General features: G+C 45.2%; 9 protein-coding genes across 9 annotated transcripts; 4 read left to right on the plus strand and 5 right to left on the minus strand.

Annotated features, from left to right (window-relative positions):
* Positions 1-158: 158 nt before the first annotated feature.
* Positions 159-1,711, minus strand: FMAN_11005 (uncharacterized protein; the record flags this gene model as incomplete). Its single annotated transcript, XM_041833762.1, has 3 exons — positions 159-320; positions 368-588; positions 640-1,711. The coding sequence occupies 3 exons, from the start codon at positions 1,709-1,711 to the stop codon at positions 159-161; spliced, it is 1,455 nt and encodes a 484-aa protein (XP_041684093.1).
* A 1,113-nt stretch (positions 1,712-2,824) lies between these two features.
* FMAN_11006 (uncharacterized protein) lies at positions 2,825-4,288 on the plus strand (the record flags this gene model as incomplete). The annotated part of the gene is made up of 1 exon (XM_041833763.1): positions 2,825-4,288. The coding sequence occupies one exon, from the start codon at positions 2,825-2,827 to the stop codon at positions 4,286-4,288; it is 1,464 nt and encodes a 487-aa protein (XP_041684094.1).
* A 540-nt stretch (positions 4,289-4,828) lies between these two features.
* Positions 4,829-5,662, plus strand: FMAN_11007 (uncharacterized protein; the record flags this gene model as incomplete). Its single annotated transcript, XM_041833765.1, has 3 exons — positions 4,829-5,197; positions 5,257-5,416; positions 5,466-5,662. The coding sequence occupies 3 exons, from the start codon at positions 4,829-4,831 to the stop codon at positions 5,660-5,662; spliced, it is 726 nt and encodes a 241-aa protein (XP_041684095.1).
* A 121-nt stretch (positions 5,663-5,783) lies between these two features.
* Positions 5,784-7,450, minus strand: FMAN_11008 (uncharacterized protein; the record flags this gene model as incomplete). The annotated part of the gene is made up of 6 exons (XM_041833766.1): positions 5,784-6,028; positions 6,078-6,155; positions 6,203-6,583; positions 6,634-6,925; positions 6,972-7,171; positions 7,225-7,450. The coding sequence occupies 6 exons, from the start codon at positions 7,448-7,450 to the stop codon at positions 5,784-5,786; spliced, it is 1,422 nt and encodes a 473-aa protein (XP_041684096.1).
* Positions 7,451-9,139: 1,689 nt separating this feature from the next.
* FMAN_11009 (uncharacterized protein) lies at positions 9,140-9,754 on the plus strand (the record flags this gene model as incomplete). The annotated part of the gene is made up of 2 exons (XM_041833767.1): positions 9,140-9,152; positions 9,204-9,754. The coding sequence occupies 2 exons, from the start codon at positions 9,140-9,142 to the stop codon at positions 9,752-9,754; spliced, it is 564 nt and encodes a 187-aa protein (XP_041684097.1).
* Positions 9,755-11,224: 1,470 nt separating this feature from the next.
* On the minus strand, positions 11,225-12,286 carry FMAN_11010 (uncharacterized protein; the record flags this gene model as incomplete). The annotated part of the gene is made up of 2 exons (XM_041833768.1): positions 11,225-11,511; positions 11,566-12,286. The coding sequence occupies 2 exons, from the start codon at positions 12,284-12,286 to the stop codon at positions 11,225-11,227; spliced, it is 1,008 nt and encodes a 335-aa protein (XP_041684098.1).
* A 716-nt stretch (positions 12,287-13,002) lies between these two features.
* FMAN_11011 (uncharacterized protein) lies at positions 13,003-13,911 on the minus strand (the record flags this gene model as incomplete). Its single annotated transcript, XM_041833769.1, has 1 exon — positions 13,003-13,911. The coding sequence occupies one exon, from the start codon at positions 13,909-13,911 to the stop codon at positions 13,003-13,005; it is 909 nt and encodes a 302-aa protein (XP_041684099.1).
* A 1,046-nt stretch (positions 13,912-14,957) lies between these two features.
* On the minus strand, positions 14,958-16,028 carry FMAN_11012 (uncharacterized protein; the record flags this gene model as incomplete). Its single annotated transcript, XM_041833770.1, has 2 exons — positions 14,958-15,588; positions 15,703-16,028. The coding sequence occupies 2 exons, from the start codon at positions 16,026-16,028 to the stop codon at positions 14,958-14,960; spliced, it is 957 nt and encodes a 318-aa protein (XP_041684100.1).
* Positions 16,029-19,245: 3,217 nt separating this feature from the next.
* On the plus strand, positions 19,246-20,684 carry FMAN_11013 (uncharacterized protein; the record flags this gene model as incomplete). Its single annotated transcript, XM_041833771.1, has 4 exons — positions 19,246-19,337; positions 19,397-19,717; positions 19,771-20,086; positions 20,139-20,684. 4 exons carry the CDS (start codon positions 19,246-19,248, stop codon positions 20,682-20,684), a joined length of 1,275 nt encoding a protein of 424 aa, XP_041684101.1.
* Between the last annotated feature and the right edge of the window lie 435 nt (positions 20,685-21,119).

The following is a 21,119-nucleotide window of genomic DNA, read 5'->3' on the forward strand; positions in this document are numbered from 1 at the left end:
TCGTCACAACACATAAACAACTCGAACTATCCATCCAATGCGTAAAAGCACACAAGCAAGCTTTCAGCAAGATAATCCTCAGATCACCGACATCCTCCATCGTCACCTCCTGTAAGTCCCAAGCAGCCCAGGACTTGCATCACCATAAGCTAGGCAGCTCATTTCTGCGGCAGCTGCGCATTGATAAGTTGCTGCAATTGACGCAGAGTATCAACACTCATAGTGACGTTGATCATCTCAGAACCTTCGAGGCCATTTGAAGTAGCCACGTCAGGGTTTGGATAGTACCAGCACGCGATAGCAATAATAGCATAGATGACCTGCGAGTGTCAGTCACTAGAATGCTTACAAGTTGGTCTTGACTTACCACGAGGAGTGCACCCTCAAGCCAGTTGGACTCGCCATCACGGAGGAAGTTTCCAACCACCAAGATGGACAAGACAAGAAGAACAATCATGAAGATCTCAAAGTTCAGGTCCATGGGCTTTCCGATGGCCCAACCGACGAGAACGACAAGGGGGCCGTTGAAAAGGGCAGTTTGGATGGATGGTCCGAGGCAGTGGTACAGGGCGACGTTAATAACGCCATCTACTCAGGCTGTTAGCAGTGATTCATTCGTGACTGGAGTATTTCGCCCACCGTATGCTTCGTCAATAGCTGTGAGGTGCTCGGCAGCCTTCTCAACAAAAGGCAAAAGGATGAGACCCAAGAACTGATCAGGCACTCCACTCTCAACAACATGTTCAATCTTCTCGACAAGGAAGATGAGAAGAGCGGTTACAAAAGCAAGAGCAATCAATATAGCGACAATAGCCTCGGTCATAGTAAACTTGGGCTTCTCCATATCAGCCTCGCGATCAGCATCTCGGTGCTCATCCATCTCGATAACCTCATCGAAGATACTATGCTGGCTGCTGGCCTGATACCAGATGTAGAAGAAGAATGCAACAATCAGTGCAATAGACGTTGCCTGACTGATGCGAAGAACATCGTCTTGGAGTTTACCCTCCGTGAACTTCTCGTGTAGAACTCGGAAGCCTGGAAAGTCGGGTACAACCTCGGCCTTGAGGGCGGAGTAAAAGGCGCTGGGGATGAGGAGGCCAAATGCTGCGACAAGCAGGAGTCCAGTACCGACTTCTGAGACAATGGCGTGGAACTTTTGGCTGGCTTGCTTGAGGCCGCCGACGAAGAAACAGAGGCCGAGACAGAGGAGAAGATTTGTCAGGATGCTACCGAGGATCGCGGCTTGGATGATGGGGATAAGATTGCCTTCATCGCCGTTATCTTCAGGAGAGTTGGTCTCATGCTTCGAAAGCAAGACAATGAAGAGAATAATCTCAATGATAGACCCAAACGTCGTCTCGATGAGAATACCAGCTACCTTGGGCAACTTCCGCGCAAACTCCTGTCCAGCGAAGCCAAGTAGATTGGCAGTTGGAATGACAGCAATATACGCGGTAGCAAACTTCCAGAGATGCAGGCCAGGGAAGAATTGAAGGATGATAGCGATGGGGACAAACGGCCAGAGGATGTTTACCCATTTCGACGCGGTGCAAGAGCTTCGCCAGAGAACAGCAAGGAAATGACGAGGATGGAAACCGCTTCTCCCGCTTTCTCCCTCGTGGGCGATGTGACTTGAGATCTGCGGCAGAAGCGGGGTTGATTCATCTCTGTGACCATTGCCATGGCCGGGGAGGATATTGCTCGCCATTATCGCGAGTCAGAGTAACAAGCAAGCAGGCAAACAAACATTGAATAAAGAATAAGCTTAAATAAAGTAAGAGTGTAAATAGACTTTGGGAGGAGGGAGAGCTAAGAAATAAAAACAGAAAACCCGATCAAAGGGGCTGGGATCGTTATAACGTGACGCTGGTGTTTGCGGTGGTGGCGCCGTGATATCCAATCACGACGCCGTGATGAGACACATTGACAGGGGCTCAAAGCAGGGATCGGAACTCTAAACAAAGCTTGTTTTGCTGACGTTGGCTCTCAGGGTTCTAGACTCTTGCTGAAGCATAACCCCGCAGAGTCAATTCTGATCTGATCTGACTTTTTCAAGGGAGGGCTCAATGAGGTTAATGACATGGAGAGCCAGTTATCGTGTACCACAGACGCTATGCTCTCACTGTCAAAGTCTACTGAGCTAAGATGCCTCCAGACTTATCGATAATGAAACCATCTCTCAAAACAGGCTTAGCCATGTCTCACAGCCCCGACACGGAATGGCCCCCTCGATACTAGCGCGCGCACAAGATAGCCCCAGACTAAAAAATACAAGCATACCCTCCCAAAAACACCCGCGATCCCGTCATCGGCAGTCTTATTTTTTTGACACCAGCGCCAACGAATGAGAAACGCGTCTCCCCGCACTCACCCTCACCGATTCTCACCGATGGGAGAGGCGTTTCATTCTCGCCTTACCGAGAAGCTACCTATTATGTAAAATGGTAATACGCTTTTTAGTGTGTTGGTCACGGCTACGACGGACCACATTGCTATTGCGCGAGGGACTTGGTATAGTTATCGTTATGTAAATTTTACATACAGTATACTTTTGTGGGTGGAAAAGTCTGAACTCATGTGATGAAAATTTACCAATTGCCAATTTCTCTTGCTAGTCTATATAACTATTCGACTTTTTCCTACAGATATAATTTTATAGTCATTCTCTGCTCGATCTTCTACGATATCCTACGTTCTCGATTGCGACTAGTCTCTGAGAAGGTTTCACTACAGCATCTCCATCGTGATTGGATAGATCCGTTTTCGTCCAGCTTGATCCAAATAGCTTGGCTTACGACATCTCCCGCGAGCCGACCACATAATGCCTTCAGCGGTGAGAACTAATTTTTCTCCTCCTCCATCAAAGCAGCTCAAGCCCATACCCTTCCGTCCGATGAAGTCCCCTATCCCCGACTACCTCAACCGGGTGCTGGAGAATGCACGGCCCATAGAAGATGGCAAGCCCGCCAGCTACATCGAGACGCTGGCGAAGGCGGACACGTCAAAGATAGCTGTTGCGCTGGCCATGGTGGACGGTCAGATCTACTCTGCTGGCGATGACGATGTTGAGTTTTCGATGCAGTCTATTTCAAAGGCGTTTGTGTACGCTTTGGCGATTGAGGATGCGGGGTTGGACAAGGTGCTGGAGAAGATTGGCGTGGAACCCTCGGGAGACGCGTTTAACAGTTTGTCTCTGGAGCGAGGGAGCAACAGACCCATGAACCCCATGATCAACGCGGGAGCCATCACAGCACACTCTCTCATTGGAGGACCAGACTGGACAGCAGAGCAACGATCAGACCGCATCCTCAAAGCCATGTCGAAGCTAGCAGGTCGTCAATTGCGCGTCTGCGAAGAAGTTTACGAGGCTGAGCTGCGAGACGCCAATCGAAACATGGGAATTGGTTACATGCTCAAAGCAGCGGGTATCATCACCGGCGACGCGCAGCAGATTGTCCAAGGATATATCCGCCAATGCGCTATTAACGTCAATGTTCGAGACTTGGCGACCATGGCTGCTACGCTCTGCAACGCGGGCTGTCACCCTGCGACGGGAGAAAAGATCATTCCGCAAGACAGCGTGCGGCAGATCCTCTCCGTCATGACGACTTGCGGCATGTACGATGCTGCAGGCGACTGGGTATCGCGGATTGGCATCCCCGCCAAGAGTGGAGTTGCTGGTGGTATCATCGGTGCTCTGCCCGGTCAAATGGGTATCGCTGTGTTTTCACCCAAGCTTGACTCACGGGGAAATAGTGTTCGCGGTGTCGCCATCTGCGAGCAGTTATCCAGCGACATGGGCCTTCACATGATGGACGTCAGCCAGATCGCCCAAGCGACCGTGCGCGTATCCGTCGCGACCATCCTCCCCGGCGACAACGAGCCGCACCACACAAACTGCAACAAAGAAGTCATCATCTTCAGTCTCCGCGGTGTAGTGCGCTTCGGCGGTTCAGAGCGCTTGACACGCGCCATCACACGAGAACTCGGCGATCCGAGCCCCGATGATCCCGGGTCTGGACGGAGCCGCTTCGTGTGCGCTGTGGTGTTCTCGTTCCGCGATGTGTTTTCGTTTAATGCGGTGGCGCAGAAGATTATTCAGGCGGATATCACGCGGTTGCTGCTTGATGGGAGGACGGTGGTTGTCATAGACCCCGTGGGCGTTTTGGAGATGGAGACGAAGCGGGCGGGTAGTAACCTCAAGATTGTGGATAATGAGACTGCTGCGAGGGATTATATTGGAGGAATTGGGTGCCATACTGTTTCAAAGAATGATGAATGGTGATTAGGCCTTTTAAAAGACAGGATAGAAAATAATACTTATGAACCCAGCTGTATCGATATGCACTTGCAAAGACTGAAACGATGTTCATTCCTAGACTATAACAAGACAATAATTCACTTCCCATGAGTGATATGTATAGAAGTCGTCAGCAGCTGGTTGAAACAAAACTCTTGGCTTGCAACTGTCCTCGTATGTCTTCAAATCGTGGTATTTGTCATCCTTGGTAGCAGTAGTAAAGTTTGACTTGATGCCCAGCAGGGTAGTATCAATGACGTATCATCCGGGGTATTAATACATAAGCCCAGGCATAAAATTAGAGAACGCGCATTTGAAGTAATTATCCCTTGCAAGGCTGGATCCGAGTCCGAGGTAGTGTCCGTGGTTAGTCTCTACAGGCGGAACCCGCGGAGCCGGCGGCACAATCCCCACTTCTGAATCTCATCGACTTGCCTTGTATAAATAGAGCAGTTCACTGAAGATGAAGCCCAAAAGGCATTGGAACCCCATTTAAAAGCATTCAATTACCGTGAGACAGACAACATGCCACAAATAATTCATCTCGTGCGTCACGGCCAAGCCGTACATAACCTCTGCGAAGCGAATAACGTTCTTCCTGACACCGACCTTACGCCTCTGGGACAAGAGCAAGCTAAAGGCCTGATCTCCAAGTGCCCTGATCTCGCCAATGTTGACCTGGTCGTGTCATCGCCACTGCGACGAACCCTCCAAACGACCCTGTTGGCATTTTCTTCGCAATTAGAACGCGGCTTACAGATCGTAGCCTTGCCAGAAGTACAGGAAGTCAGCGATATGAACTGCGATACGGGCAGCGATCTCTCCGTAATAAAGGCCGAATTCCAACAACAGCCTGTCGATTTCAGTCTTGTTGAGCCAGGTTGGCAAATCAAGGTATGCAATACAATCTCACGTCATGTTGGGTCATTGGGGTCGGGCTGATTATTTGTTAGGATGGTAAATGGGCTCCAGTTGTTGGCAGCGTTTTAGAGAGGGCCCGGGCTGCACGGCAATGGCTGAGCGAAAGACCCGAGTCAGAAATAGTGGTTGTTACTCATGGTTGCTTTTTGCATTTCTTCACGGACGATTGGGTCAACTCTGTGAACCCTGATGGTATGTTGCTGCCAATCAGATTTAGCTGTCTGGCTATTGACAATGACAGGTACGGATTGGGCTAATGCAGAGGTTCGCTCCTATACGATTTCACACGACGAGCACGAAGGGCCAGTTCTATGTGAGACTAGGGAGTCTAGAGAGAGGCGTGGAGTAGAGCCAGTTCCTCCGACGAGAGAAGAACAACTGGAGCTGCGACGGGCTGCTTTGAAGGCAGCACTTGAATGGGGTCTCATACGGCCGTGATAGGCCTTGTTATAGCATAGATACCAACATGAAGAAATTATCTCTCAAAGAAAAGCCACTATTTACCATAGTGGAATACCGAATTCATAATATCTGACATAAAATACTACCAGTTTATCCATTATGTGGATGAGATAGGCTTCTTGGACATGGTCGCAATGAACGCCGCCAGCGCAGCCTCGGGCTGGTAGGCGGGGACTTCGTGACCAGCGCCGTATACACGCAGCCAGCTCAGATTTCCAGAGGTCTTGAATTCACCGTATTTCTTTCCACCGACGGTGAATGACTGAAGAGGAGCCGAGACGAATGATTGCGGGGCGATTGAGTTGAGGGCTCTGTAGTTACCCATCCAGTTGCAGATCCAGTCTAGATATTGTTAGGTTCTGTTTGGGTTATAAGAGGGAGGTCAACTTACCAGCATCACCAGCCCAGATGAGAACTTGGATCTTGGAGTCAATGACTTGCGAGAGTGTAGGTAAGAATGATCGTCCCCCTGTAAAATTCGTTAGTCGTAACCATGTATATAGGCGGAAAACATACTGTCACCACTCGCGATAAACTTGTTGTACGATTCATCGCCACATTCCTGATAATCAGACTGGGCACCAATCGCCTTCATCACAGACGCAGATGTGAGATAGGTAGAGTAAGTCGAAGGAGGGAAAGGATCATTGCTAGACGCTCGGATATCGTAGACATCAAAGTCTGCGAGACCCTCCAGTGGGCTTTCAATAGCGGAGCTGCAGACGTCATCTGCGTTGCCGCACGCAGCATCGTTACCTGTGAGACCGGGGCATTTGGCAAATGCAGGGACACACTTCTGGTTATACGTGTTGAGGTACTTGCTGTACTGAGTTGGTGTGATGAGCTTGCGGTAGGTGTTGTTGGCGGCGTAGTCGATGTAATCCCTGTACTGGTTGCCTGAAAATTCATGTCAGAATTGCAACTAGATCTCAAGTCAAATGACTTACCAGGATCAATCCATCCGTTGTTGATGCCCAGGGCTACGAGGTTGATCTTCTCGCCCTTGATCTTTCCAGCATCGATGGCAGCGTTTTGCTGCTCAAAGTAAAACGCAAACTCGGGACCATAGTGACCACCATAAGACTCGGTGAAAAGACCAAAGTCACGGTTCTCGTACTCGGGGAACTGTGCGTAGAAAGCCTGGAGGAGATTCCAGACTCGAGGAGCAGCAGCAAGAGTGGACACAGCGTCGTCGGTGCCGTAGCTGAAACCAGTGGCAATGGGTTGATCAACATATAGCTGTAACCGTCAGTGAAATGTTCTTGTGTAGAGTTGGTGACTGTACCATGTTGGCAAAGGTGTTCCATGAGTTGGGGTTCAGAGTAGGCTTGGACCCGCCGTTGTTAAAGGTACAGGGCCCGTTTTCCTGAAACAAGCCGATCATGGAACTACAGCCCGGACCACCATTGAGCCAGAGGGCCAGCGGAGCTGTTTTGGCGTTCTTGCGTGACTCGAAGAACCAAAAGAACATGTTCATGTTGGTGCCTGGTCATGACCTCTGTTAGACAGGAAATGGGTGAATTCAATGAGGCACTTACCGACAGAGAAATAGCCAGAGTGCTGGTTCACACCAGGCGTCGTCTCGCAGATTCCAGAGTTGGAGACAATCTTGGTCTTGGAACCGGTGGCAGCATGTTCAAAGACCTTGTACTTGATACCGCCGTCTTCTTGCAAGTACCTCTTGTCGAGGCTGGCTGCGGGTGTACAGCTGCCCTGGCCGACAAGGGCAAGTGCCGTGAGGACATTCAACAAAGCTGTCTTCATGATCATTGACGATATGGAACTTGAATGGAAGAACGGTGGTTGTACAAGATGAATACTGCCAAGACGGGAGGATGAGACTAGGTATATATAGATCTAGACGGTCTCGATCGGGCGCTACTATAGGCACGGATAGCCCGCATTCCATTACTACTGCGCTTCACTATAGCCGTATACGATGCCAGCCAAAGGTAATGGAATTATCTTATCGCGGCGAAAGATTAATGCCACCTTCCTGATTAAAGGGGTAGACCTTTTGTGAATGTCAAAGGTTCCTGATGATCCGGAGGTAGAATAGCCAATACAGCGCGGGAGTCAGGCGACAGTGGGCAGTGGGGACCGTCGATCTCTGGGTCATCCCGGTACCGTGAAACAAGGCATTGTCTTGCTTACATTGCCCAGGCAGACTCACAAGGCAGACAAACATACTCCTCTTGAGACAAAAGTTAAACCGCCTTATAAATATTTAAAATCACTCTGTCCCGTATTATTCATTTCGGTACATACTGTATCAGACAGATTAAGTTGCAGAAGCCCATCTTATCAAGCCTCATGGCGACCTTCCAGAACAAGCGATCTCCCGAGCCACGAGATCTAGGTTTCGGCACTTTTTAGCCGTTAATCTGGTGACGCTCACTTGCCGAACATCCGAGCTCGGGTGCTCTGATTGGCTCACGAGCTTATCGAGAATTCATGCTTAGAATTAATTTTCTCACTAATTAAAACCCAATGTCGCAATGGTATGCAAAGATATCGTATTGGATAACTAGCTGCAGCTGCTCGGAGCATTGATCTTGTTTATATTTCCGCCTATAGATTCACCACAGGTTCCTTGCTGAGTGGTAGGATCAGCGTTAGCTGTTGAGGTGATATTATATAAGTGATAGCTATGCTTGTCTAAAGTAAAGGCAGAGATTCAATAGACAGATTGACAATAAGTTTATTAATTACAAAAATATTGTAAGTTCTGTTCTTAACTACTTATCCATCACATAATATCTTATTGTAGGCACACTCAGACTATTATGAAAATTAATTAATGCAGATCTTTATCATTTACGCCCCAAATGCCAAATTCTTATGCATGCCAGGTTATCTTACTTATTTATCTAAACAGACTGCGCGGCCGACGATATTTGGAGACACATATTAATTCTATATAAATGCAAGCCCTAGAAGGTATTCCTTGGTACAAAATCAGCCTGGTCATGCTTGGGAGGCCTGGGCATATTTACTGCAGATATCATCCCTGCAGATCCTTGTTTTGTCGAACTAGTACTAGAGACAGCCAACAATTATGCTCAAGGTCGCTTTAGAATAAAGCCATTATAGATTTATTGGGAAGTCTTAATAACTAAAAACAAAATACTAATGTCTGGTTTATTTTAATTAATGAATTCGTCAAAACCTCAGTCGTTAGATTGATCTGGGCTTGGCATTTTCAACACAGCCTCAATGTTATTTCAGGCTGACGGCCAGTTATATAAGGGTGCAACCCATCAGGGACACTGGTCTGACATGGTTCTGTTCCTACTCGGGCTCCAGCAAGAGATAACTGAATTTTAAATATTAGCAGCCAAACCACCAATGCAATCATTCTATTTCAGCGTGCTGAACCTTGGAATTATTAACGTTTTAAGTTTCATTACGCGACACTCTTATTCAGCCAGCCACCATCCATTATAATCACCAATGCCTGATAAAAGTCTAGCTTCGAGTCCGATTTAATTACTTCCTAGCTGACCTGTCACTCCAGTGTTCCCAGAATCACCCGACCTCAATACAATAAACCTTTCCGTCGTCTTTACCGATAACGATCAGACGTCAAGCCTTGAGCCAAGTATCGATGAAAATATTATCCACCCTGTCACTCTAGCGTGCCAAGAATTACCCAACCTCAATGCAATAAACTTTTCCGCCGCCTTTTCTATTAACGATCCGACGTCAAGCTTTCAGCCAAGCATCAATGAAAACACCATCACCTGTTCACAAATCGACTCGTGGGGGTACGGAACTGCGGGGAGACCTGAAAGGACAGAAAAGAGAAATACCTACAGTAGCCAGCCTGTCGGTAGTGATGGGGCCTACTGCGGGAGGGACGGTTTCACAAGATGCCCTTGCGGACAAAGAGATCAAAACACAGTCTACGAACAAGTTCTTGATTCGTATTCTACCGGGAGTACTTCTCAAACTTGCCCATTATGCCTACCTAGGCTTCTTACAGAAAAGAATAGTGCAGTTGCACAGCAAACTCTGTGCAAGCAGCATCGCCAGCCTCGTGCGCAGCAAGATCGATACGGTCAGTAAAACCCTAATAAACTGATGCCATATTGACAAGCGCTCACGAAACGTATCAGTAGTCGTCTATGAAACGGAAAGAAGCACAACTGAGAGCCAGATGAACGGAGACGTGTTTTGTTGTATTGAAGAGAATAGATAGTTTAAAAAACTAAGTTAGGGCCTTTCTTAATGCCTTGGTTTGGGATTATAATGTATATATATTCTTATAATTAAGGCTTTATAATTACCTATAGCCTATAAGAATAACCTTTAGGCTGCAAATAAAGGCTATAATTATAAATTTAAGAGCTTTTAGTATTAGCTTTTAGTTAAAGGCTTTTATAATGCTTAATATAAAGCCGATTTAGGGCCAGTAAATATATAGTATAGAGTTAGATTTACTTATATATATATCTCCTAACCCTCTCGCTTTAAGGGGGTATATATTAATTAGGGCTAAGCTTAGGAGTATTATATTTAATGTAGCCTGAATAAACCTCTTATTCAATACATATAAGTAGTTTTACTTTAATAAAAAAAACTTAAAGCCAAAACACAAGACATACGGCCCTGAAGCATTAGCAGAACCTAAAGCTTGATTTTCTGGCTCGCAAAATATAAAGCTGCAATAGAGTCTCATTTTCAACATGAACCTAATAGAGGTCAAGATTAATAAACTAAAGATCTTTCGAGAAGAAGAGAGTGATGCCTGGAAAGATTACAGTACTACCATCAGACGTGCCGACAACCCTCCCTTAGTAGCTTCAATCTTAATACCTTTTGTTCTCGATGCGGAACAATTGAGTATTTAGAAACTGTTTAATTAGGGGTAATCACCCAGCGTTATTTTACGCGGCTGGCCTAAGACTTATGCTTATTCTAGGCTTAGATATATGCACTGTGTGACCTAGCAACAGATCACAAAACTTCAAGTACAAACCACAATTGGGAAGCTTTTAGTACTCCCTTTCTGCTCGTTAGGCGTGGCAACGGGATTGCCAAGGCCAAGGCATAAGCTTCTGTATTCCAATTATGTGACCCTCATAATCTCTTGTTGGTCATGCAAAGTCGATCTTTTCAGCTCAACGCCATAAGGCATTCTCGAGCCGCCACAACTAGCCGATATTCTTGGCAGACCAGCCATCAGCTTCCAACAAGCAGGGCACATATCTGGTAATAATATCCCTTAAAAAAGAGTCCCCATCCTCTATGCAGAAAAAGAAAAAGCAACCCAAATTTTCATCCCTTACAAATAACACACCCAGCTAATAATGTGGACAGTGTAGCACAATAGCTAACAGATTAATACAGCATATAGCTGAGTGACAACAAACACGCGTCCGATCCAAAGGCAAGGGATTCAATGTATAGATTGGACGGTGGCATAGAAAGCATTGAACGATGTATTGGTAGAGAGGTCTCTTTTGGTTCCCGGATTGGGTGTAGCATTAAATAAGCTAGATATATAAGGTCACTATAGCAATCTGTACTTAGGAATTATGACGCAAAAGGCAAAATGCCAACACCTATGGGCTCCTCTTTACTATCATCAGTAACAAACACCAGCTCAATTTCCCATTGAGATCTTTGAACCTCACAAGTAATGGGCACATTAAATAGCCCATCCCTCTTCATACAAAAGATTATGTCTGCGTTAAAATTCCATCTTTTATGTTCAGAACCAGGAGTAATCAGCTCGACGCGGGGATTGCGTAAACTTTCCAAGACGCCACCCAAGCTCTTAGTTATGTCTGCACCCTGTGGAAAGCGACAGAGGATTTCTCCTATCCGATATTAGATAACGTACATCGTTAATTATCCAATGGAAACCTACTCACCCTTTATCAAACAACGGTCATTTCCAATTTGGCGGTGCCGTTCAGTTGCATCGAAGTAAAATGTCGTCGCCAGAAGGGTATGGCAGAGTTTGGAAATATCAGGGCCACTCTGTTCTTGAGACACATAACTGGCTGCAATATCTTCTGGGTTTTTGTTCTCTGAAATCTGCGGGTTCAATCGCATACATCGAGTGGCGTGTCTCTCACCAATGAGACTCAGGGCTTCGTTCCAAGGCTTCTCTGACAGCCTGTTCCGATCCAGCTGCCTCTGAAGTTTTGTCGATTTTTCTCTGAAGTATTCAATTAGCTGCTCTTTCTTCGTTTCTATCCAAGAGCTTTGTTTGTTGGAAACATCTGCTAAATCATCCGCGTCCTGGGCCCAACCGTTACCAATTGACAGCAACAGGTGCGAGACAGTATTTTGGTCCAAGGGCCACATAATCTGTGCCTCGGCCATCGCAATCTCCGCAGGATTGTTACAGCATATCCCACCATCTAAGTACAAAGCACCTCGGCTACATAAGTGGCCCTCCGAAGCTGGGACTTGGCTAGTTGCTTTTGCCGCGTCACGGATTGTAAAGTTCTGCCCGTCTCTGTGTCCTGCTTCGTATACATAGGCAATAGGTTTCAGTTCTGGAAATTGGCCCCTTAGATTGATTTCAGCTGTGGGGGGTGAACCTCTTAGCTTGCATTGCCCCTCGGATCGCATGTAATTAGTCATGATGGTTGATTCCTGGATTTCACAAGTTTGGTACAACGTTGCTATCACAAAGACCCTTGTGGGGCTTTCGGACACATGTGCCTATATTGGCCATCAAGATTAGCAAAAGTAGCCTCCCGTTGTATGTTGCCACTCTGTTACTTACCCGACTTCCGATTATCCTCTGCCTCGCAACATCCTCCCCAAATGCCTCCTTGATGGCATCCTCAAGCCCCCTATACAGATATGATTTGGATCGGATGCTGAGAAGATGAGTCGCAGATTTATGTACGTCCCAATTTCCTATGCCTATGCCAAGTGCGAGCAAGCCGCCAGTGCCTGAACCTCCGATGAGATCGAAAAGTGCCGAATAGGAATTTCGCCCCCCAACCGGTTCTCTATATCTTTCAGGATACTCGCTTGAATGGCACAATGACTACCGCCTCCATCCAAAGAGAGGATACGGCGGCCAATGTTTGTTGGAAGCTGAAGAAACTGGAATGGCGGCTCGAATAAGCGCGATGGATTATGTAAGTCGCACAAATGAACCGCCTTTAGCCTTTGATCGATTGTCGACGCTGGTAACGCGATCTCGGCCAGGCAGGCGCTGCAGACTCCATGTCCACAAGCTAGAAGCTCTGAAGAATCATTGCAAAAACACCAAGAGCATACCATAAGATCAGAGATTTCCAAGGTCCCGACAGCCGAGTACAGACTTTGTACAGCTGACCTGTGAATTATCCATGTAGGTTACGCTTCAATTGTGGTGTGTCTTGACTGTCGTTTTCCTGGTTAAGTGCCTCCAGTCTGCTGTGAAGACTATTATCCCATTGAACCATCAATTCATCGAAAAGCTGCGACTCATACGATCCATGTCCAATAACCCTGCCTTGACTGTTTTGGTGGTACTGGTGAGTTGCGTTCTTGTTCACACATTGGCCGCCTGATGTGTCCTGGAATTCACGTTTCAAGCTCATGGAGGTAAAAAGGTCAAATGCTTCAATGACCTGCACTTTATAGGAATTTTTGTTTGATCCCCAAGAGCTCTGAGCTGTTTGGTCAGTTTCGCCGCAGAAGATGTCAACCCATCTCCCTGGAAGATTTTCAAACGACCGTGCAGCATCTAAGGCCATGATTGAGCAGACAAGTGGAGCCACAACACCGCAGAATCGCGATACAATGGAAATTCGATCGCCATTTGTGTCTAAAGCCTTGAACGTCTCGATCATTAGTTCCGAGAGCCTGGCTGCCATCTTAGCTGGGGGCGGGCGAAGGGATATTAGCTGAGCTAAGAAATCGAAGGGCTCTTTGACTTTGTTTGAGTAATGGTCAAAAGCAAGCCTGGAGAATTCGTCCATGTTTGGAGCCGAGAGAAGCATTCTTCTACGAACCTTCTCGTCCAATGATTGGTTACTCAATTGGCAGATCATCGTGTGCAGTCTGCCTAACTGCGAGGACAGACAGACAGCAGATTGTCCCTTAGGAAGCCGAATGAAATGGACAGACGCGTATGAGGTTAGGAGGAGATCTTCCAGGGTATGGATCTCAATAACAACCCTGCGGAATCTGTCGGCTATCGCTTTTGCCTTGTGGTTCTCTTCCAAAATGCGCTGCTGTTCATTGAGGATCTGTTGCCCAGTCGCCATAGGATCCCAGTCTGAGTCATCGTCGGAGCGATTAAGGACGATTATTAGGTGAGGCAGCCCAAACCTATTGGTGCCAGACGTATGCGAAACCTCAGCCCATTCGAGTAACTCAACAATAGAATCATCTATCTGCCATTATATTTAAAATTATTATATATTAATCTTATAAACTTAATTAGCTTATATTCTCTTAGCTATTAAAGCTTTTAGTTATCTAGATATAACTTACCTTAATAGAAATATTAATACTTTAACTTTTCTAGCTTAAATAATTTAATTAATAAAACCTTTAATAGTTTAACCTTTTTACTATAGTATATATATAATCCTTCTTAAAGTTATTTAATAATAAGTTAATACCTTTTATAATACTATAATTTATTTATTTAGTTATAATTACCCTTTAATGCCTTAATTTTAGTTTTATTATTATTAACCTCCTTATTATTATTCTTTTTTTTACTATTTTCCTTTTTATTATTTTCCTTATTATTAAGTCTTTATAGCTCCTTTTTCTATTAATAAATAAAATATAATAGGTAATAAATATTTAACTTATTAATAACTATATTAAATATATTATAGTTAAAAAAGGCAATTTTAATATAAAACTTATTATTAATATAACTGCCTTTATTAAATAGCTTAATAATTAATTAAAGCTTTTAAGTATTATCTTTTATATTAATATATAATTTAGCTATATTTTTAAGGTTAATAAAAATAATAAAGAATTAATAAATATAGTCTTAAGTTTTTTAATTTATTAAGTTATTATTAATAATAGTTTAAATTATTAAAGTAATTAATATATTATTTATAGAGTTATATTATTATAATATATATAAAGATATAAACTTAAGGTTATATCTCTTTATATACCTTTTAATCTCTTTACCTTATAATACCTTAAGGCTTATAATAAGATATAATAGTTATTATAAAAGCTTTTAAGTAAAAGCTTATATTAAGGCAAAAAATACTATATTCTTATTTATTATCTATATTTATAGCCTAAAGGTTAACCTTATAGGTCGCATTTATCCCTATAGGTAATCATCTATTTGCCGCAATGAATGGCTCTGCATAACGTTGACAACGACATCGGAGAAGTTGTACAGAAGCTTGGGAAAGAGGTATCGGACGGCATCCTGTCGTTTTTCGATCCCAGGTAAGGGCCGCCTGAACCCACTCGTGATATTTCTCCAACCAGTTTTCCATCTTGGGATCTCTTGCAACCCTAGAACCGAGGTCCAGTTATACGATCGTCGACCTTGGTGGGATGTGGGCCTCTGGGTTCCTGCACCAAAACCTTCGCAGTCCGCATACAAAAGTGGGCGGCCCGTGGTCTCGCCATCATCCATAAGTGTATCGTAATAAAGGTGTATATCTCCAGAAGTCGCGATACTCCTTTGCCGCGGCCCGACGACTGGGGCTTTGGTATAGAGACCGAGTGTTCTCATCCGACGCCGAGCTGTCTCATCCCACAAATGTTCTATCAGAAGCCGTATTATCGCACTCTTTCCTTCGCCAGTCTTTCCAGTAAAGGATACAAGTCCAGGAAAAGGGAGTGCTTCAGGTGAATGCTGTCTCTGATGTTCGGATATGATAGCACCGAAACGTGGGAATTCCCGAAGCTCAAGGGAGCCAGTATCACCATCAACGGAGAACCACAAACTATCCGATGTAGAGAGTCCAGGTTCGAGAGATCTGGGTCTAAGACCTTTTTCAAGAGTTTACTGCGCTAATGAGTCCTTGTACAGCTTTGTAGTCTGGGTGACAGGTTTTTACTATTGACTGATTGTTATCCGTTGATGCGAAGGATTATTCCTCTTGTGCGGCCTGCGGTCTAGCCAACACTCGTCACAAAGCTTACCACACCTTCCGCAGTACCAGAGAGCATGTAGAGTTTCGCATTCTCCACAGATTATCTGATCATTGATTTCGTTGGTATCCGCCTGAGGTTCATCACTTTCGCTCGCTGGTTGCCCAGATGACTCTTCCCCGTTACGCCATACTGCTTCAGAATTGTCGCTCGGAACAACCAGATGAGGAATTCCAGAATGTTCATCTGTAGCCCAAGCGTTCATGTCTAGAATGTCATAAGGGGAAGCCATGGCATCTATCGTTCGAGGTCATTCTTATGATGAGTCTAGGGCAGGAAAAGGAGACCTGCGGATCATCCACAAAGCTAAGTATATAAGAGGCGAGAAGAACTCGCCTTGTTCAAATTGATGCTACGCTAGCTGACGCGTGGCACTGTTTGATTGTGTACATTATCGCAAACTTGGAAGCACAACTTTATTTTGAGGCCAGCCACATGGCTAGTTACCCCGCTCTGCTCAGCGACTGATGTAGCAGATATCTGACGATCGTATAAGAAGTGCAAAGTGGCTGCAGATGACCGGCGTCCTTGGCGCTATCCATTGGTTATTGTCTCCGTTTAAATGTACCCTAGCAACCAACAGCTGCAGTACAGCACAAGCCAGGCGGGTACTGTTTCCACGAGTAAAGAACGAAGTGAAGATGCAATTTTAGGCCGTAATGGCCTGGTGAAGGGCGTTGCACCCTAGATTACTCCCTGGTAGCTGATAACAACACCATTCATTCATGACCTGCAGCCTGATGCCGAGCATTTTCTTCGCTCACCCCTTTGAACTACATAGCCTACTTCACTGGATTATTCAAGAAGCCGTACTCTCACCAAGACACCTCAGATGGGTTACATGCGGGGATAGATTACTAGATTGGGCAAGGTTCACAAACGCCTGTATTTATCTCGAAACATGTGGCATTTCGCGCAAGCTAGGAGAAGTTTTCTGAGCTTATCTCTGATCAGCGCCCTTTGGGTGCAGCAATTTGGAACATCAAGAGTTTAAGAATTATATTAGATATTACAGTCTACTTAAGTCATTATAAAAGCATATTATTCTACTTTTAATTAAAAGACTTATCTTTATAAAGGCTATATATATATTACCTTTAGAAACCTAAAGTTAATTAGTATTTTTTATTATATTAACTTAATATATTATGTTTAGATATTATAAGCTTTAATAATTAATTAAAATAACAGTCTACTTATCGTTTTAACTAGAACGCGGAATGCTAAGTGTCGGCAAGACGAAGATAGAGTCCACGGCCCGTGCGATCTACAATAATAAAGATAAGGCAGCAGTGAGAGTCAGCTACTAATAGGATTAAACTAAGGGAGACATCTATAGACATGTAGCAGGGTAATTTATACGACGTGATGAGCTAGGCCCCTGGATGAGACCATCCAGCGTCCTAGCACAAGCGGCGCATGAGTCACCAGATATGCCATCTTGTGTTCCTGACTAGAGGAAGCTACCTTTAATGACTGCACTTAGTGCATCACGCGCGTTTGGCGATATGTACAAGGCATGTGGGCGCTTCAACTTGGGAAAGAGCCACAGAAAACCAATGGCCGAAATCAACGATAGTAAACTCAGTACTCCCGGTTTCTCCTTTGACACTATTGTCGAGGTCAATGAACTATCCGACAAACCGTATGTCAGTTTTCAGTGCCCGATGGCCCAGGACGCTGCTTTACTTGCTTCCGTCGCCTTGCCTCAAAGATCCTCCACGAGGTCTATGAAGGCAGAGTCGCTAAAGCTCTCTGGCAAACCCTCGTCGCTAGAACAGATAAACAGGGTATCTCAACCTGCACCAACTGTTTCGTCGAAATATTCAGTCTTCTCATGGATCAGGCAATAGTTAAATCTCTGTCACTTCCAGGTCAGATATATTCGGATCGTCAGAAGCTTCCAATGGGACAAGGATGCATCTCCAGAACCTCGGTGAGCGAATCCTAGGTCGGATGTTCCAGCAAGGATAGATTTGAGACCTGCATTAACGAATAGAAGACTGGGAGTTACAGAAATAGTTATTTAGGACTCTCCCTTAGGCGCGTTGATAAGGGAGATTCTGTGTACGTGTTTGACAGATGCCCGCTGCGATATGTTTTGAGATCGATAGGCAGTGAAGGGAAACTGTGGTATATTGGAGAATGCTTTATCTACGGGATTATGTGTAAAGAGGTTGCTTGGTCAGAGACGGTTCGCCGAGATAACCGTGTAGAAGGTATATGGGCATGAGTTTCAGTACCATATCTTTACTGGCTCGGATTATTAAAGCAATGAACTGAAACTGTTGGGTCCTGTCTCGGATCATGAACATCCCTTAAGGTATGGATGCTCCACCTTTTACAGTACATCTTTACGGAGCTATCGGAAAACAGTCGGATTAAAGCTATCTAATCGTGTATCTTAGCTCGATTTCCCTTATCTAATACGAGAATCTAATATAAATTAGCCTTAACCTAATTAATTCAACTTAGCCGATTTAAGGTCTCTTAAACCTTATTTATTTGCTTACATCAGTGCAAATTCGCTGGTGGTTACAGGAGCATCAGCAACTGACATGCACTAATGCAATATGGTTATCTTATGGATATACAGGTAGCAGAACTTTTGGTGATGACGGAGATGGATACTATCTGGTCCTGATTATTATAGAATTCTAAAACCAGAATTGGCCACAATTAAGAATCTGCTCCTATTGCGAAATAATTATCGACTTCTCGGGGTTGCTGAATTCTTTGATAGCCTCAGCAAGCCTACACCTGTGCTTAAGATGAAGTCTATAACAAGGATGGAACACGACTGTATGAGTTCGAGCCTTGCCAGGCAGCTGGTAGCAATGGTTAGGTCGATACAGAGTTGCTAGATCGGGACCAATAAGAGATAGACTGTTAACACCGACTGCATTGCGTAATTACGATATGCTTATATAGTTAGTTAGCCTCTAACCTACTTAGCGTGCAACCATTAACGAAAGGAATAATAGCGACTAGACTAGCAGGCATAGAAGTGTTGCTCTTACATGCCGTCTACCCGAAGCCAAGCAACCTATTACGAATATGTTTTTGAGGCGTCGTCATTCACGTTGGTTGTTACATTTCTAACAATCAGGGGTATATGCACAAGGCCACACTAACGATAAGTGACAGAGACTTGCTCATTTAAGGCGAATACAATGCCATGTCTGACCTTGGTTAGACCAGTGTTAAATACGGGTGACTCAACCTCCATGTCAAACGGGTAAACTCTCATACCCCCAAAGAGTACGGCGAATATGCCCTTCTGGGAAAGTCAAGTTACTTTTGCCACCGAAGACACAGCCGTTTGTTTTCAATGCCTGTCAAAAAAGCTGCTCAACAGCGACGCAGGTTCGTATTGAAGTCTCCGATTTGATGGTCTTACTAAGTCGCCAGCAGCCACATCAAGTCACGTACAGGATGTAAAAGATGGTATGGCTAATGCACTAAGGCCGGGTCGCATTCTGACTTTCGTATTTTGCAGCAAGCTACGCCACATCCGATGCGACGAAACATTCCCTCAATGGTTTGAGCCTCTTGACATTATCCTCTCTCGTATACGTGTCTTCAGCTGACCTACTCAAGTCGGAACTGTACAAGGCGGAAAGTGAGATGCACATACCTCGATGAGTATGAAAACCGTGAAGAGTCGGTCGTTGCTGAGGACTTTACCGCCAGTATCTCTGCAGAGGGCAAATGGTCAGCCCAGATTCTTGACGAAGTACGGCAATGGCGGGAATCAAAGATGATTCCACCACTTGCGTATTTTGCGCCAAAAGTTCATCTGCCGATAGGAGTTTACTCGGAAGACGAACTTTGTTACCTAAACCATATCATGAAGCTGTATCATAAGCTCGATGCATCAGGTCTATGTCATCTTACCCTTTTATCCAATTTCATGCCAAGGTTCGATGTATTTCTAGAACTCAACATTGTACACCTTTGCTAATGAATGGCAGCTTCTTCCACATTGCTTCAAAGTCTCGACTTGTCATGGATGGACTACTTTTGTTATCAGCGTCGCACATCGAGTTCTCCACCGGCCGCGCCTTCCCTCGAATCAAAGCATATAACTATAAAATCCAGGCTATCAGGGAGCTAAGGGAGGGCATCCAGCTGTTGAATATGAATCAAGCGGATGAGGTGATTACTGGGTCTATTGCCTTGTTGTGCTTATCTGAGGATATGTCAGTATTCCCAATCACTTACAAACTGGTGAAATGTCTGACTAGATCAAGGGACGATTGGAAATGCATGTCACAAGTGATCACGACGGTAAGGTGGAAGAAAATGTACACATATCTTAACGATTCTGATTATGTAGCAGGTTTTGTCAGTCTACAAGTTCTTAGGACACTCCTCCTACTTAGTGGAGCTGCTTACCGATTCGAAAGCCGGCTTACTGAGAGCAAAGGTTGACACGTCTGATGTGCTCAAGTCACTCTCCCTTGGAATCATGCGTTGTATCATCACTGAGATGGAGAGGTTTGGACATCTCTTGATAGAAAATGGAGCCATGGTGTCCGACAGGGAGAGACTGGCGGCGATAACCAGCCTTGCTCAGGTCATCAGCGACCCTGCCGCTCCCGTGCAAACAGGCGAGGGGTTTGACTGCATTAGGCGTATTAAAGACTATGTTCTTTGGATTCCCATCACTGGAATACTGAACAGCCCCAACATCTGCACGGCATTGATGGTCAATGCCTACTTATACTCGGTGGTTCTCCAATGTTGCCGATTATTCCCGCTGGAGCCACTCATGAGGAATGACGGGAATGTGCAAGATTTGTTGAAGGCAACACTGGACTACTTGACTTTGCATCTAGAGTATATTCAGTTAGTTAAGAATTTGAGGGCTATTTTGGCTTATTGAGATCTACTTTTCATCTTGCCAGCGGACGAGACATCAAGACTGGATGACTGCTTCCACTCCCGTTCCTTCGGTTACCTGTGCGAAAAGGGGCTTGACTGCGTCTTGGGGGGCCTGGGCGGGGGGGCAAAATACACGGCCCTTGATGGGTTTGGCTTACACCAAAATTCGCTGGCGATTCACCGATTTGGGGTCCGTGTTTTGGTTCCCCCCAAGGAGGGATGGAAAAATCAAGTGTGTGGCACTAACAATACGGGTTTTCTGGCTGATCCTTGGTTGTGCATATGACGTCGGGGCCAATACGACACATGATGCAATGGCGGCTCAGCGCGTAGACCCTGGATGGTGAGCGAGGCCAATGGGAACCGTCAGGAGTTGGACTGCGAAGGATTTGGGGTCTTGGCAACCTTTCTCTAATTCCATTTAATGGCGACTGAG

Source organism: Fusarium mangiferae (assembly GCF_900044065.1).
Source record: "Fusarium mangiferae strain MRC7560 genome assembly, contig: FMAN_scaffold008, whole genome shotgun sequence".
In the NCBI taxonomy this organism is placed as follows: Eukaryota; Fungi; Ascomycota; class Sordariomycetes; order Hypocreales; family Nectriaceae; genus Fusarium; species Fusarium mangiferae.